Source organism: Oncorhynchus mykiss, chromosome 20 (genome assembly GCF_057628025.1).
Source record: "Oncorhynchus mykiss isolate SJ-2025 chromosome 20, ASM5762802v1, whole genome shotgun sequence".
Classification (NCBI taxonomy): domain Eukaryota; kingdom Metazoa; phylum Chordata; class Actinopteri; order Salmoniformes; family Salmonidae; genus Oncorhynchus; species Oncorhynchus mykiss.
Window position 1 is genome coordinate 16,409,141 of NC_143041.1, and position 14,804 is coordinate 16,423,944.

General features: G+C 43.8%; 1 protein-coding gene across 39 annotated transcripts in view; it reads right to left on the minus strand.

Annotated features, from left to right (window-relative positions):
- The window catches only part of nrxn1a (neurexin 1a), a 66,972-nt gene that overhangs the window by 9,954 nt on the left and 42,214 nt on the right, over positions 1-14,804 (minus strand). For 7 of the 39 annotated variants that reach the window (XM_090212368.1, XM_090212361.1, XM_090212366.1 and 4 more), the window contains 11 exons: positions 13,719-13,745; positions 11,745-11,867; positions 11,306-11,455; positions 4,377-4,608; positions 3,953-4,143; positions 3,603-3,776; positions 3,212-3,238; positions 2,441-2,560; positions 2,156-2,337; positions 1,792-1,963; positions 720-809 (listed from right to left, as the gene is read on the minus strand). In XM_090212368.1, the coding sequence (XP_090068494.1) occupies positions 720-809; positions 1,792-1,963; positions 2,156-2,337; positions 2,441-2,560; positions 3,212-3,238; positions 3,603-3,776; positions 3,953-4,143; positions 4,377-4,608; positions 11,306-11,455; positions 11,745-11,867; positions 13,719-13,745 (1,488 nt within the window). Of the gene's footprint in view, positions 1-719; positions 810-1,791; positions 1,964-2,155; positions 2,338-2,440; positions 2,561-3,211; positions 3,239-3,584; positions 3,777-3,952; positions 4,144-4,376; positions 4,609-11,305; positions 11,456-11,744; positions 11,868-13,718; positions 13,746-14,804 lie in introns of all 39 variants that reach the window. The other 32 variants (XM_090212371.1, XM_036955805.2, XM_036955789.2 and 29 more) reach the window with 9 other exon arrangements.

Genomic DNA, 14,804 nt, shown 5'->3' on the forward strand with positions numbered 1-14,804 from the left:
AAACAATCACAGAAAGGTACTTAATTGTTTTTTTTAACCAGAAATGATTTTATATTGAGATAAAAAATGACTGTATTGGACCTTTTTAAGGAGCGTCAGGTACTGTTGGAATGTCTACCAATGGTATGTCCATCTTTTTGTGAGAAATTACACCGGTCACTCAAAACACTTATAAACCATTTCGAAAGTAGAAGTATTCAACACTTTTCATCAGGACACGCAACAAGACTTAACTAATGTTTAACTAATGGTTTATAAGGACCTACATTAAATATCTTATGAATGGAGTAATGATTAATAAATGATGAATAAACTATTCACTAATCCATTATAAATGGTTTATTACGAGGAGTTACCCTAAAGCGAAGCCTTTAAATGTTTACAATTGTAGAAACAGCATTATGACAGAATCTTAATAAAGACCTTTTTATCTGTACTAGTTTCACATTTATTCAGATGAATCTTCCCATTGTCCCTTTAACCTGGTATTATCAACCTTTCTCTCTAGCTACAGTTTACAGTAAATTACTGTATTACAGAACAGTACAGTTACACTACAGTTTACACAGTCTGACAATATTACACTCTAACAGCTACTATAATGTTTAAACTTAGTTATGAATTTAGAATTTTAGATGTTAGTTGATGGTCACAGTTTCAACTTGCTTCAGGTTGACTTTTAAGCTAAAAGTTTTAAGTAATTTTAATGATGTTTTTACCTTTGTCGAATAGCCAATCGTCAACTACTCGACCGAGTCGATAGGGGATTCTCTGTCTAGCGATGGCCAGGCGCTCGTTATCAATGTTGCCTTTAATTTAAAGATGAAAACACAGTAATTACGCACATCAACACCTGGCACAGGAGCTGGACAACAAAATGAACAGCCATGAAGAGAAAGTCAAAGTCCTGACCAAGGTCCTGTTAGTCGGTCCGAACATTGTTGCTGTGTCTTAATTTCAATAAGAGTTACGATCAGGAGCAGCAACCAGCGAGCGGACATTGACTTTCTGTTCATGGGCTTTGATTTAAAGAGACATTTAAACAGTTAATTATCATCTGACAGACAGGAGTTTAGAGAGTTTGATAAAACAACAGAATAATAACGATAATCATTGTTAAAGCTAACAGATCAACCCTCATACACCTGTCTCTGTCTAGTGTTTAGCCGTTTAGCTAACATCTAACTAAATAGCTCTCGAAAATATATGATTACTACTTTTATATAAAAACAACAACAAATGTTTAAAAACCCAATGCAAAAAAAATTAAATACAATCATTTTTTCTCTTTGTTTTTTTTTCAGTCTAGTTTACTCAGAAAATGAAATGTTTATTGTGTTGCTGTTTGGCCAAATGCCCCAATGGCTATTATTATTATTTTTTTATAAATAAAACACAACTACTACCTGTATTAAATGTTTACATGGTTCATTTACGTATCACACTATTTAACATAGCAACATAAATTACCAGTCATGTCAGTACAGACTCCCTGGAGTCAAGGCAACCTGGGGAAGTGTTACTACATATGTCTTTTTTTAATGTTTTAACAGGAAAATGACATCATAACATAGACATTTGATCTTCAGCAAGTCATAACAAAAGTCCTAATAGTAACGTAGCTATGATGTAGTAATAACATCAGCAACAGCAACATTACAACACCCTTATATTAATACTGAAATAAATACTTACGGTATACAGTCACTTCCTTTTATTCAGGAAGTAAAGCGAAGCCCTGTAGTGTGATTGGCTGTGACAGGCGGGGTGTAGGCTGTGGTCGGTCCTTACCTGAGGGGTAACGCTCTATGATTGGCAGGTCGTCCAGCTGCAGGGTTGCGTTGCCTCCGCTGCGGGTAAACCGAACTATGTGGTACTTCCCATCATTAACGGATTTAGCAGTCTCTTCAATGTTGATGTCATCTGTTCCCACGTTAAACACTACCCTAATATTTCCTTTATCCTGAGGAGTGAAAAATAGACACAGAGAGAGAGAGAGAGAGAGATCGAGGGACAGAAAGGGATAGAGAAAGAGGATAGGAAGGGAGAAAGGGATTTATAGTTGGTAGTGTAGCAGAGTGCTGATTTGAGGAAGACAGAGCGCAGTTCCACAGGGATTTTTGTAGAGGCCAGTGTTAAACAATGTAATCCTTACTATCTGTAGCTGTAGGTAGTCCCCCAGTCCCGAGGCGCTGTCGACCCGTAGCAGGGTAGCGTGTTTCTGCTGTGTGCTGAAGCCCAGCGCGAGCCGGTCAGCCCGTGTACTGGGGCGCTCGTTAGGAGGCCAGGTGTACACAATCACACCCCCATCACGACCAAAGATATACGTGGTCCCCGCTGTGGACAACAGATTTACATTACTTGTTGTCAAATGAGCAGAAACAGGATGTAGTAAACAGGAAATAGGTCATAGGAATATAAGAAGAAAAAAGTGACTCACCGTCATTGCAGAGCGGTCCTCCGAATGATGTCATACTGCAATCACAGCTAAATCCCTCCCACTGCTGCAAACACACGCCCTGATTGGAGCAAGAGTCTTCCTGACAGGTAGTACTGGGACCTGGAAAGACAAATCCTTTAACTTCTAAACGATGAAGGCTAATGTCAACCAGAGGCTGCTGAAAGTAAGAAAATAATCAGAATAAGCCCTTAAAAATGCTCTGGTTAAAATCGACAAGAAAAAATATATTAATTCCAAAATCTTTGTGAATCATTCCATTAAGAGTTGATCCTCATTGAAAATGAATAGCACTTTTGGATTGTTGAATTGGATATCCAATTCACTGGACATCCTGTAGCTGTCCATGAGGTTGGCCAGCCCTAGGTTAGATACAGGGAGGGAGAGGTCAAACAGAAGAGGGTGGGGTTAGAAGCAGGGGGTGGGGTTAGAATCATGCTTCCAAGTGAAGGAGGTGCAGGGTGTGTGGTCTAAATTAAACAGTAATGGTGTCACTGAGGGGATGATGTCACTATGGTGACCTGGACAGGTTACGTCAGAACACACCACACACATGCACCCACAAATGTAACCGAGGTGGCTTGCGTAATGAGTACCCTTGCCTGAGACCTGAGCACATACGTTAGCTGAGCAAATGCCTAAACTTTAGCTTAGCAGGCTAACACAGACGTGTGGCGCGCAGGAGGCCCAGGTTCGAACCCAGTCGATCACAAGCGCACACAGACACATACACGCACACACAGAGCGATCTACCTTGCAAGTCAGCTTTCATCAATGCAACTTTCGCCAGCCGAAAACAAAAACAAAACAACGACAAGCAAAATATGTTAGATGGTTAGTAAAAGCAAAGCATAGAAATGCCTGTAAAAAAAACAAAACAAACAAAAAAACGGAGAGAGCAAAAGAGAGAGAAAGAGGGAAGAGAAAGACAGATGCCAAAACAAGGGGGACAATCTCCAACATAATAAAAACTGCTGTTAGCTGGAGCAATAGTGAAGGAATGAGTAAAAAAAAAAGAAGAAGCTATGATATGCATTGGTAAGGAGAAAATCCTGGTATGTGTGTGTCTCTATACTTTTTGTTGTGTAGGTACTCATGGTTTGTGTGTGTGTGTGTGTGTGTGTACCTGTGTGTGTGTGTGTACCTTCACAGCCCCTTTCCACTTGTCCGGTGGTAGCTAGAGCATCGGCCAGCAGGTCGGGTAGTCGGCCGTTTAGGTCAACGGTTGCTAAGCAACCCTGGAAGCCTTCCCGGGAGTGGACGAGCTTGGGAAGGTCCCTATACATCTCCTTAGCCACCCCCCCTACGTACAGGTCACCTATAGGAACACAGCATAACTTGAGTGACAGCTCCATGCAGCAATAAAAAAAAAAGTCTCTCTCTTAGCTGACAGTACTGCCCTCTGCTGTTAGGGAACAAGGGCTGAGGCAGAGAGATTCCATAGTAGTAGAAGGGTAGTATGGTATGTACAGTGTGTGTGTGTGTGTGTGTTACCTTTGAGATCCAGGTTCTTGGCCCCCATAGTGGTCTGTGTAGTGACCTTGGTATCTATCTTAACAGTGTGCAGGTTGTTGGTGTCTCTGGATATGAGCACATTGTGCCAGTGGTTGTCATTCAGAGGAGAGTTGGAGTTCCCTTTGATCAGGTGTGCCCCATTCCCCAGGTCGGACACATAGTGGAGGTAGCTGGGGAGGGTGATTAGGATTAGAATATTATAATATGAACTGTATATCCATGAGTTGTCGATAGTTGTCCCACTCTGACATGTCCCTTCACCAAACAATTTCAATCTCCTCTGTTGTACAGTATCAGTAATGTAAATAGCAGCTATAGGTAGTTAGCTATGCTCTGTTGTACAGTATCAGTAGTAGACAGACTACAGTATCAATAGGTAGTTAAGTAAGTAATTATGCCGTACCCTTTGACCAGCTCCACCACTATGAAGTCGTTTCCGTCTCCTCTGTTGTAGAGTACGAGTCCGTCAGGGGAGGTGGTTTTGAACTGGAGGAACAGGTGCATGGAGTAGTAGGCCTGGAGCGTGGGCAGGGTCACGTAGCTCGACCGTGACCTGAACGTAACCGGGTCCGCCACGATGCTCTTATAACCAATCACAGCGTTCAGTTCGCAATAGTCGATGTCACCATTCTTACCTAGGATCAAGAGGACCAAGGATGAGATGTGCGTGTGTACTCTGGTCTTACGGTGGTCTATATAAGGCGTGTCATTCAGCATGAGGTGTGTGGAGTTGTGTTCAGTGCATTCAGAAAGCATTCGCACCCCTTGACTTTTTCCACATTTTGTTGTTACAGCCTGAATTTAAAATGGATCAAATGTAGATTTTTGGCGTCACTGGCCCACACACAATACCCCAAAATGTTAAAGTAGAATTATGTTTTTGAAGTGTTTACAAATGAATAGAAAATGAAAACCTGAAGTATTCAACTACTTTGATATGGTAAGCCTAAATATGTAAGTAGTAAATAAATAAGCAAAAGTAAAAATGTGCTTACCAAGTCACATAATAATTTGCATGGACTCACTCAATGAGCAATGTTGTTGAACATGATTTTTGAATGACTGTCTCATCTCTGTACCCTACACATACAGATAATTGTAAGGTCCCCCAGTCGAGCAGTGAACTTCAAACAGATTCAAACCCAGGGAAGTTTTCCAATGCCTTGCAAAGAAGGGAACCTATGGTTAGATAGGGGGAAAAAGCAGACATTAAATATCCCTTTGGGCTTGGTGAAGTTATTAATTACACTTTGGATGGTGTGTCAATACACCCAGTCACTACAAAGATACAGACGTCCTTCCTACCTCATTTGCCAGATAGGAAAGAAACCAATCAGGGATTTCACCATGAGGCTAGTGGTGAGTTTAATACAGATACGTAGATTAATGGCTGTGATAGGAGAAAACTGAGGATGGATCAATACTAACTTAACTGACAGAGTGTAAAGAATGAAGCCTGTACAGAATACAAATATTCCAAAACACGCATCCTGTTTGCAACAAGGCACGAAAGTAATGTTGCAAAAAATGTGGCAAAGAAATTAACTTTTTGTCCTGAATACAAAGTCTTATGTTTGAGGCAAATCCAATACAACACAGTACTGAGTACCACTCTCCATATTTTCAAGCATAGTGGTGGCTGCATCATGTTATGTTGTATGCTTGTAACCGTTAAGGACTGGGGAGTTTTTCAGGATAAAAAAGGAATGGAGCTAAGCCCAGGCAATATCCTAGAGGAAAACCTGGTTCAGTCAGATACTGGGAGATTAAATCACCTTTCAGCAGGACAATAACCTAAAACACAAGGCCAAATCTACACTGGAGCCGCTTCCCAAGAAGACAGTCAATGTTCCTGAGTGGCCGAGTTACAGTTTTGACTTAAATGGCCTTGAAAATCTATGGCAAGACCTAGAAATGGTTGTCTAGCAATGATCAACAACAATTTGACAGAGCTTGAAGAATTTAGTGCAAATGTTGCACAATCCAGACTTACCCAGAAAGACTCAGAGCTGTAATCGCCAAAGGTCATTCTGTATTGACTCGAGGGGTTGAATACTTATCTAATCAAGATATCTTAGTGTTTTATTTAAAAAAATATACATTTTTTTTACAAATGTTCAAATGTTTTGTTCACTTTGACATTACAGAGTATTTTGAGTAAATCGTTGACAATTAAATCCATTGTAATCCCACTTCCTAACACCACAAAATGTGGAAAAAGTCAAGGGGTGTGAATACTTTCTGAAGTAAGGTTTGTGTGTGGGTATAAGTTGTGTGTGTAGGTGTGTCCTTCCAGAGGTCTACGTAGGGCATGCCGTTGAGGGTGAGGTCTGTGTAGGTATGTCTACACATTGATTCAAGTATACTGCATTCAGAAAGTAATCAGACCCCTTGACTTTTTCCACATTTTTGTTACGTTAAAGCTTTATTCTAAAATTGATTTCACCCTTATAAATCTATCCTCAATACCCCATAATGACAAAGCAAAAACAGGTTTTTAGAAATATTTGCAAACTTTTGCAAAACTTTAGTGAGTACTTTGTTGTAGCACCTTTGGCAGCGATTACAGCCTCGAGTCTTCTTGGGTATGACGCTACAAGCTTGGCACACCTGTATTTGGGGAGTTTCTCCCATTATTTTCTGCAGATCCACTCAAGCTCTGTCAGGTTGGATGGGGAGCATCGCTGCACAGCTATTTTTAGGTCTCTCCAGAGATGTTAGATAGGGTTCAAGTCCGGGCTCTGGCTGGGCCACTCAAGGATATTCAGAGACGTGTCCTGAAGCCACTCATGCATTGTCTTGGCTGTGTGCTTAGGGTCATGTCCTTCTGGAAGGTTAACCGAGGTCCTGAGGTCCTGACTCCTCTGGAGCAAGTTTTCATCAAGGATCTCTCTGTACTTTGCTTAATTTATCATTTATTTATCCTTACTAGTTTCCCAGTCCCTGCCGCTGAAAAACATCCCCACGCATGCTGCTGCCACCACCATCCTTCACCGTAGGGATCGTGGAGGGTTTCCTCCAGACTTGACACTTGGCATTCAGGTCAAAGAGTTCTATCTTGGTTTCATCAGTCCAGAGAATCTAGTTTCTCATGGGCTGAAAGTCCTTTAGGTGCCTTTTGGCAAACTCCAAGCGGGCTGTCATGTGCATTTTACTGAAGAGTGGCTTCCGTCTGGACACTCCACCATAAAGGCCTGATTGGTGGAGTGCTGCAGAGATGGTTGTCCTTCTGGAAGGTTCTCCCATCTCCACAGAGGAACTCTGGAGCTCTGTCAGAGTGACCTTCGGGTTCTTGGTCACCTCCCTAAACAAGTCCTATCTCGCCCGATTGCTCAGTTTGGCCGGGTGGCCAGCTCTAGGAAGAGTCTTGGTGGTGCTTGGGGACCTTCAATGCTGCAGACATGTTTTGGTAGCCTTCCCCAGATCTGTGCCTCGACACAATCCTGTCCCGGAGCTCTACGGACAACTCCTATGACCTCATTGCTTGGTTTTTGCTCTGACATGCACTGTCAACTCTGGGACCTTACATAGACAGGTGTGTGCCTTTCCAAATCATGTCGAATCAATTGAATTTACCACAGGCGGACTCCAGTGAAGTTGTAGAAACATCTCGAGGATGATCAATGGAAACAGGATGCACCTGAGCTCAATTTCGAGTCTCATAGCAAAAGGTCTGAATACTTATGTAAATAAGGTTTTCTGTTTTTTAATATGAATACATCTGTTAAAATTTCTAAAAACCTGTTTTTCTTTGTCATTGTGGGGTATTGTGTGTAGATTGATGAGGAAAACAATGGACGTAATCAATTTTAGAATAAGGCAGTAACATAACAAAATGTGGAAAAAGTCAAGGGGTCTGAATACTTTCCGATGGCACTGTATGTGTGTGTAAGGTGTGTGTAGGCGTGTGTTCTCTATCCTTACAGAGGTCTATAGGGAATGCCTACCAGCGTGAGGTGCATGTAAGGTGTGTCTGAACTCTGGTTTTACAGCGGCCTACGTATGGCGTGTCATTCAGCGTAAGTGCAGTTGTGTATGTTTAAGGTGTGTGGGTATAAGTAGTGTTGGTAGTTGAATACTCGGTTCTTACAGAGGTCTGGGGGGCATGCCGTTGAGGGTTCAGGTGTGTGTAAGGCAGGGGTGTCAAACTAATTTTGCCCCAGGGGCCGCATTCAGCCTTCAACAAGGTCCGGAGGGCCCGCACAAAAAATTGGCTATATTTCCTCGCTGTGAACATTTTCGATGCTCCCTGACTGTCTAGCTTTCATTTTGGTGATTATTAGCAGGCTGGACACAGTCGATAAACAGTATGAATATACAATAGGTCCATTATCCTTCCTACACAGTTTCGATTTGGTTTTAGTCATTGTATAGTATTTAAGTTGTTTTCCCCCACTGAGTGTATAAAACATTAAGAACACCTTCCTAATATTCAGTTGCAACCCTTCCCCTTTTGCCTTTAGAACAGCCTCAAGGTGTTGAAAGCATCCCACAGGGATGCTGGCCCATGTTGACTCAAGTTGGCTGGATGTCCTTTGGGGTTGGCCCATTCTTGATACACATGGGATATCAATCAATCAATCAATCAAATGTATTTATAAAGCCCTTTTTACAGCAGCAGATGTCACAAAGTGCTTATATAGAAATCCAGCCTAAAACCCCAAACAGCAATGCAGGTGTAGAAGTACAGTGGCTCGGAAAAACTCCCTAGAATGGCAGGAACCTAGGAAGAAACCTAGAGAGGAACCAGGCTCTGAGGGGTGGCCAGTCCTCTTCTGGCTGTGCTGGTGAAGATTATACAGTGCCTTGCAAAAGTATTCATCCCCCTTGGCATTTTTCCTATTTTGTTACATTACAACCTGTAATTTAAATTGATTTTTATTTGGATTTCATGTAATGGACATACACAAAATAGTCCAAACTGGTGAAGTGAAATGAAAAAAATAACTTGTTACATTTTTTGTTTAAAATGTATCTGTTATTTTGCCAGGTATGTTGACTGAGAACACATTCTCATTTGCAGCAACGACCTGGGGAATAGTTACAGGGGAGAGGAGGGGGATGAATGAGCCAATTGTATACAGGGGATTATTAGGTGACCGTGATGGTTTGAGGGCCAGATTGGGAATTTAGCCAGGATACCAGGGTTAACACCCCTACTCTTACGATAAGCGCCATGGGATCTTTAATGACCTCAGAGAGTCAGGACACCCATTTAACGTCCCATCCGAAAGACAGCACCCTACACAGGGCAGTGTCCCCAATCACTGCCCTGGGGCATTGGGATAATTCTTTAGACCAGAGGAAAGAGTGCCTCCTACTGGCCCTCCAACATTTAAAACGGAAAAACGGTGTGTATTCAACCCCTTTGCTATGAAGTCCCTAAATAAGATCTGGTGCAACCAATTACCTTCAGAAGTCACATAATTAATTAACCAAAGTCCACATGTGTGCAATCTAAGTGTCACATGATCTGTCACATGATCTCAGTGTATGTATATATATATATATATATATATATATATATATATATACACACACACACACCTGATCTGAAAGGTCCCAGAGACTGCAACATCTCTAAGCAAGAGGCATCACCAAGCAAGTGGCACCATGAACACCAAGGAGCTCCCCAAACAGGTCAGGGACAAAGTTGTGGAGAAGTACAGATCAGGGTTGGGTTCTAAAAAAATATCCGGAACTTTGAACATCCCACGGAGCACCATTAAATCCATTATTAAAAAATGGAAAGAATACGGCACCACAACAAACCTGCCAAGAGAGGGCCGCCCACCAAAACTCACGGACCAGGCAAGGAGGGCATTAATCAGAGAGGCAACAAAGAGACCAAAGATAACCCTGAAGGAGCTGTAAAGCTCCACAGCGGAGATTGGAGTATCTGTCCATAGGGCCACTTTAAGCTGTACACTCCACAGAGCTGGGCTTTACGGAAGAGCGGCCAGACAAAAGCCATTGCTTAAAGAAAAAAATAAGGAAACATGTTTGGTGTTCGCCAAAAGGCATGTAGGAGACTCCCCAAACATATGGAAGAAGGTACTCTGGTCAGATGAGACTAAAATTGCGCTTTTTGGCCATCAAGGAAAATGCAATGTCTGGCGCAAACCCAACCCCTCTAATCACCCTGAGGACACCATCCTCACAGTGAAGCATGGTGGTGGCAGCATCATGCTGTCAGGATGTTTTTCATCAGCAGGGACTGGGAAACTGGTCAGAATTGAAGGAATGATGAATGGCGCTAAATACAGGGAAATTCTTGAAGAAAAACTGTTTGTCTTCCAGAGATTTGAGACCGGGATGGAGGTTCACCTTCCAGCAGGACAATGACCCTAAGCATACTGCTAAAGCAACACTCAAGTGGTATAAGGTGAAATATTTAAATGTCTTGGAATGGCCTCATCAAAGCCCAGACCTGAATCCAATTGAGAATCTGTGGTATGACTTAAAGATTGCTGTACACCAGTGGAACCCATCCAACTGGAAGGAGCTGGAGCAGTTTTGCCTTGAAGAATGGGCAAAAATCCCAGTGGCTAGATGTGCCAAGCTTATAGAGATATACCCCAAGAGACTTGCAGCTGTAATTACTGCAAAAGGTGGCTCTACAAAGTATTGACTTTGGAGGGAAGGGGGGGGGGGGGGGGGGGGTGAAAAGTTATGCATGCTCAAGTTTTCCTTTTTTTGTCTTATTTCATGTTTGTTTCACAATAAAAAATATTTTGCATCTTCAAAGTGGTAATGTTGTGTAAATCAAATGACACAACCCCCCCCCCCCAAAATACATTTTAATTACAGGTTGTAAGGCAACAAAATAGGAAAAATGCCAAGGGGGTGAATACTTTCGCAAGCCACTGTAAGAGTACATGGCCATTAAGGGAAACTGTTGAGTGTGAAAAACTCTACAGCATTGCAGTTCTTGACCCAAACTGGTGCTCCTGGCACCTCCTACCATACCCTGTTCAAATGACCTTACATTTTTTTGTCCTGACCATTCACCCCCTGAACGGCACAATCCGTTCACAATCCATGTCTTAATTGTCTTTAGGTTTAAAAATCCTTCTCTAACGTGTCTCCTACCCTTCATCTACACGGATTGAAGTGGATTTAACAAGTGACATCAATAAGCAATCATAGCTTTCATCTTTCACCTGGATTCACCTGGTCAGTTTATGTCATGGAAAGACCAGGTGTCCTTAATGTTTTGTATTTGTACACATATATATTTATTACTCAAACCACCGGCCTACGGGCTGTATGTTTGACACCCCTGGTGTAAGGTGTGCGTAAGGCGTGTGTAGGTGTGTACTCTGTCCTTACAGAGGTCTATGTAAGGCATCCCGTTGAGGGTGAGGCCCTGCAGGTGCCCTATGAAGTTGGAGGGCACAGCGGGCATGAAGCGCTTCTCCGTCACAATGCCTGTCTCCACGTTGTGGAACTCCAGCTGGGTGTGGTCGCCTGCCATCTGACCTGGAGGGGTTAGAGGTCAGGGGTCAGGGGAGAGATTAGCAGACCGGGGTCAAATACATTCAAACACTTGAGGTGCGCTTGATTTAGCTTGACCAGAGTCTCGGGTGAGTGGAGTTTGCACTTTTGGGAATATTCCTTTGGTTACATTGGACCAGGTAAGCTAAATACAAGACACTTCAAGTGCTTGTAAGTATTTAAGCCAGGTCTGCAGGTTATGGGTTTGAGGACAGTGGTTAAGGTTAGGAATGAAAGGTCAGGGTTGACAGTGTTGGGGGGATGCTATGGTTACCTTCTACAGGTTGCAGGTCGTCGACGGTGAGTTTGAGGCTTTTCCCACGACGCACCACTCTGACCGTGTGCCACTCATTATCATTCAGCCCCACCCCCGCAAAGATGGTCTCTGGACCCTTACCTACACACATTCCAGTTAGTTAATACACACATACCTGTACACAGACAAACACCTTAGACATACTTTCACACACCCACACAGGCACACAGGTAGGCAGGCACACACACCCATGTCTCCTGCCATAGAGTCCTACCGTTTCAGCCACATGGTGGCACTAGATATTCAGCCCTGTAGCTAGAAGGGCTTGATGGAGAGCTGGCATACAGCAGGAAGAATATTCTCCATCCATCGCTCGCTTTTTCCCTCCCCTCTTCTCTGCCTCTTTGTCTCACTGTCCATCTCTCTCTCTATGTCTCTCTCTCTCTGTCAGTCCTTTCATCCCCCCTCTCAGTACATCTCTCCTCAGTTCTTGTCTCCCCCTGTCAGTCTTTCTCTCTCTCTCTCTCTCTCTCTCTCTCTCTCAAATAGTGAAAACTCGCCAGGCTAGACCAGCGTGTGTGTGTGTGTGGAGGGGTGTGGGGGTGGGGTGGGTGGGAGGGGTGGGGGTTGACATATAGGAGTGATGATAAGGCGAGAGGTAAACAGCCTGACAGATTCTGCTGTGGGAAATGTCAGCACCATGACACACACAGACACAAACACATAGCATATTGCTGCATGTGTGAGGTCTCTCTGTGTGTGTACATGCATGTGTGAGTGTGTGTGTGAGGTGTGTTAGGTGTGATTAGTTTTCAGGAGAGGACAGAGGGCTCCCCTGAGGAGTCTCAGCTGTGCTCTGGGCATGAGCATCTCATCCTGTTACCATGGATCACTGCCTGAGAGTGAGTGAGTGTGTGTGTGTGTGTGTGTGTGTGTGTGTGTGTGTGTGTGTGTGTGTGTGTGTGTGTGAGAGATGGGGTGAATGGGCTTATGTGAGTATGAGGCAGTGATCCATGTCAACTTGAGAACAGCCAGGACACACACTCACTCACACACACTCACAGGACCATGGAATGCGGTCATGGAAGAGAGGCTAATTGCGGAACCAATGTCTATGGAACTTATACAAATCAGATGTATGAAATACAATCGATTGTCCTTTTGCACGCCCATAGACTGAATGGTGACATTATCATTGAGTTATTGAATGGTATGAACTCTTGTTATGTTTTATAATCAACTCAGAATATGAAGTTCTTTCCATGGCAGTATTTTAGACTCAAAATGGCTGATAACTCAGGATCATTAGAAAATCATAATCCATTTTGAAGGTTTATATGCTTATAAAAAGCATTATGTTACATACTGCAGATGGAGATAAGAAAGTCGGCTAGTATTGTTCCCATGGCAACACCTTCTCCCTTTGAGAGAACCAGGATACCGTCATAGAGCCGTCTTCCGTGGTGAAAGGACACACACACACACGCACACACAGAGCTCAAGTCACGAAAACAACATCCAGACAAACCAAGCCCTCAGACAGAGGGAGAGAGGAAGGGATGGATGGAGGGATGTAAAGGGATGGAGGGATAGAGTCTTTTGTTTCCGGCGTGAAGGAGACATAATTACCCAGAAGCCCTAAGAAGCTTTCAGTCAATCCCCGTGATGGAACTCCACACCTTCACACTCCTCTGTACATCTCTGTCTCTCACTCTCTCTTTTCCCTTGGCTCTCCTCTGTCTTCCCTCTGTACCTCTTTTTCCTGTTCCCCCTTGCCTCCTTCACTAACACCCCCCCCCCCCCCTTTCCTCTCTCGCTCTTCTCTCTTGCCTTTTCTCTAAAATGGCTGCCTTAGTCACCCTGGACTCTAGAAGAAGCATACAGTCGCACATCCACAAACACACGCGCATTCAAACACACGCGCTCACTAACACACACACGCTCACAAACACACACGTACTGAGAGGTAGTGTGAGATGGGGCGTGACTTACTGGCGGTACAGTTAATCCTGATACAGTCTGGAGGGAGAGCAGAGCAGAGGGTTAACGCTGCACAAACACAGAATACCACGCGCTGGGGACAAACACACCAACACACGCTACACACCTCACTGAGAACACACACTCTCCCCACCTCCTGGGGGCAAGCTGGGAGGGGGTTACGGGCCAATCAGAGCAGAGGATATGGCGTTCTGCAATCTGCTCTGAGCAAATGGCATAACAGCACAGTGAATCCAGCAGATAAGATTAGTTGATCTCTGAATTGGCTTGCTCTGTAATTGGCTGAGGGAGAGTGAGAGGTTTCAGTATAAACGGTGTGTCATTGGCTACTCTGGTCAGAGTGATGGCCTCAGTGACCATGACATCCATAACATCAGGACACTGAGGTCGGCTTGGCCCCATATTTCCATCACCTAGCAACAGAGTACCAAATCCCGCCCCTGGTGGAGCAGAGGCTCATGGGAGGTCAGAGGTCATGGTTCCCATAATACCTCAGTGTGTCGGGTGTCGTCAACCACAGCAGAGACGCAGATGCTACAGCCAGAGACCAACACACACCCCTGCATGTGTGTGTGTGTGTGTGATCTTAGGGGTGCAGTGGTCATCTGGGAGTGAGCAGGGAACGCAGCCTCGGACCGTGAGGACCAACCCTCTGTTCAACAATACACAGACAGACAGACAGTACAGTACAGCACAATAGTGTGGATGTGAGTGTTTGTGTATGTGTAATATCAGATTTAGGTGTAAATTTATGTGTGCACCCTATTCTCAGATTATGTGTGTGTACTTAGGTTGACAGTGTCTGTGTGCATCTAGGCTAACAATATGTGTGTATGTGCTTTGATTAAAAGTGTGTGTATGTGTTTACCGAGGTTGACAGTATGGGTTAGTGTGTACCTAGGTTGACAGTATGTGTGTGTGTGTGTGTACCTAGGTTGACAGTGTAGGTGTGTTTGTACCTAGGTTGACAGTGTATGTGTGTTTGTACCTAGGTTGACAGTATGTGTGTGTGTACCTAGGTTGACAGTGTATGTGTGTGTGTACCTAGGTTGACAGTATGTGTGTGTGTACCTAGGT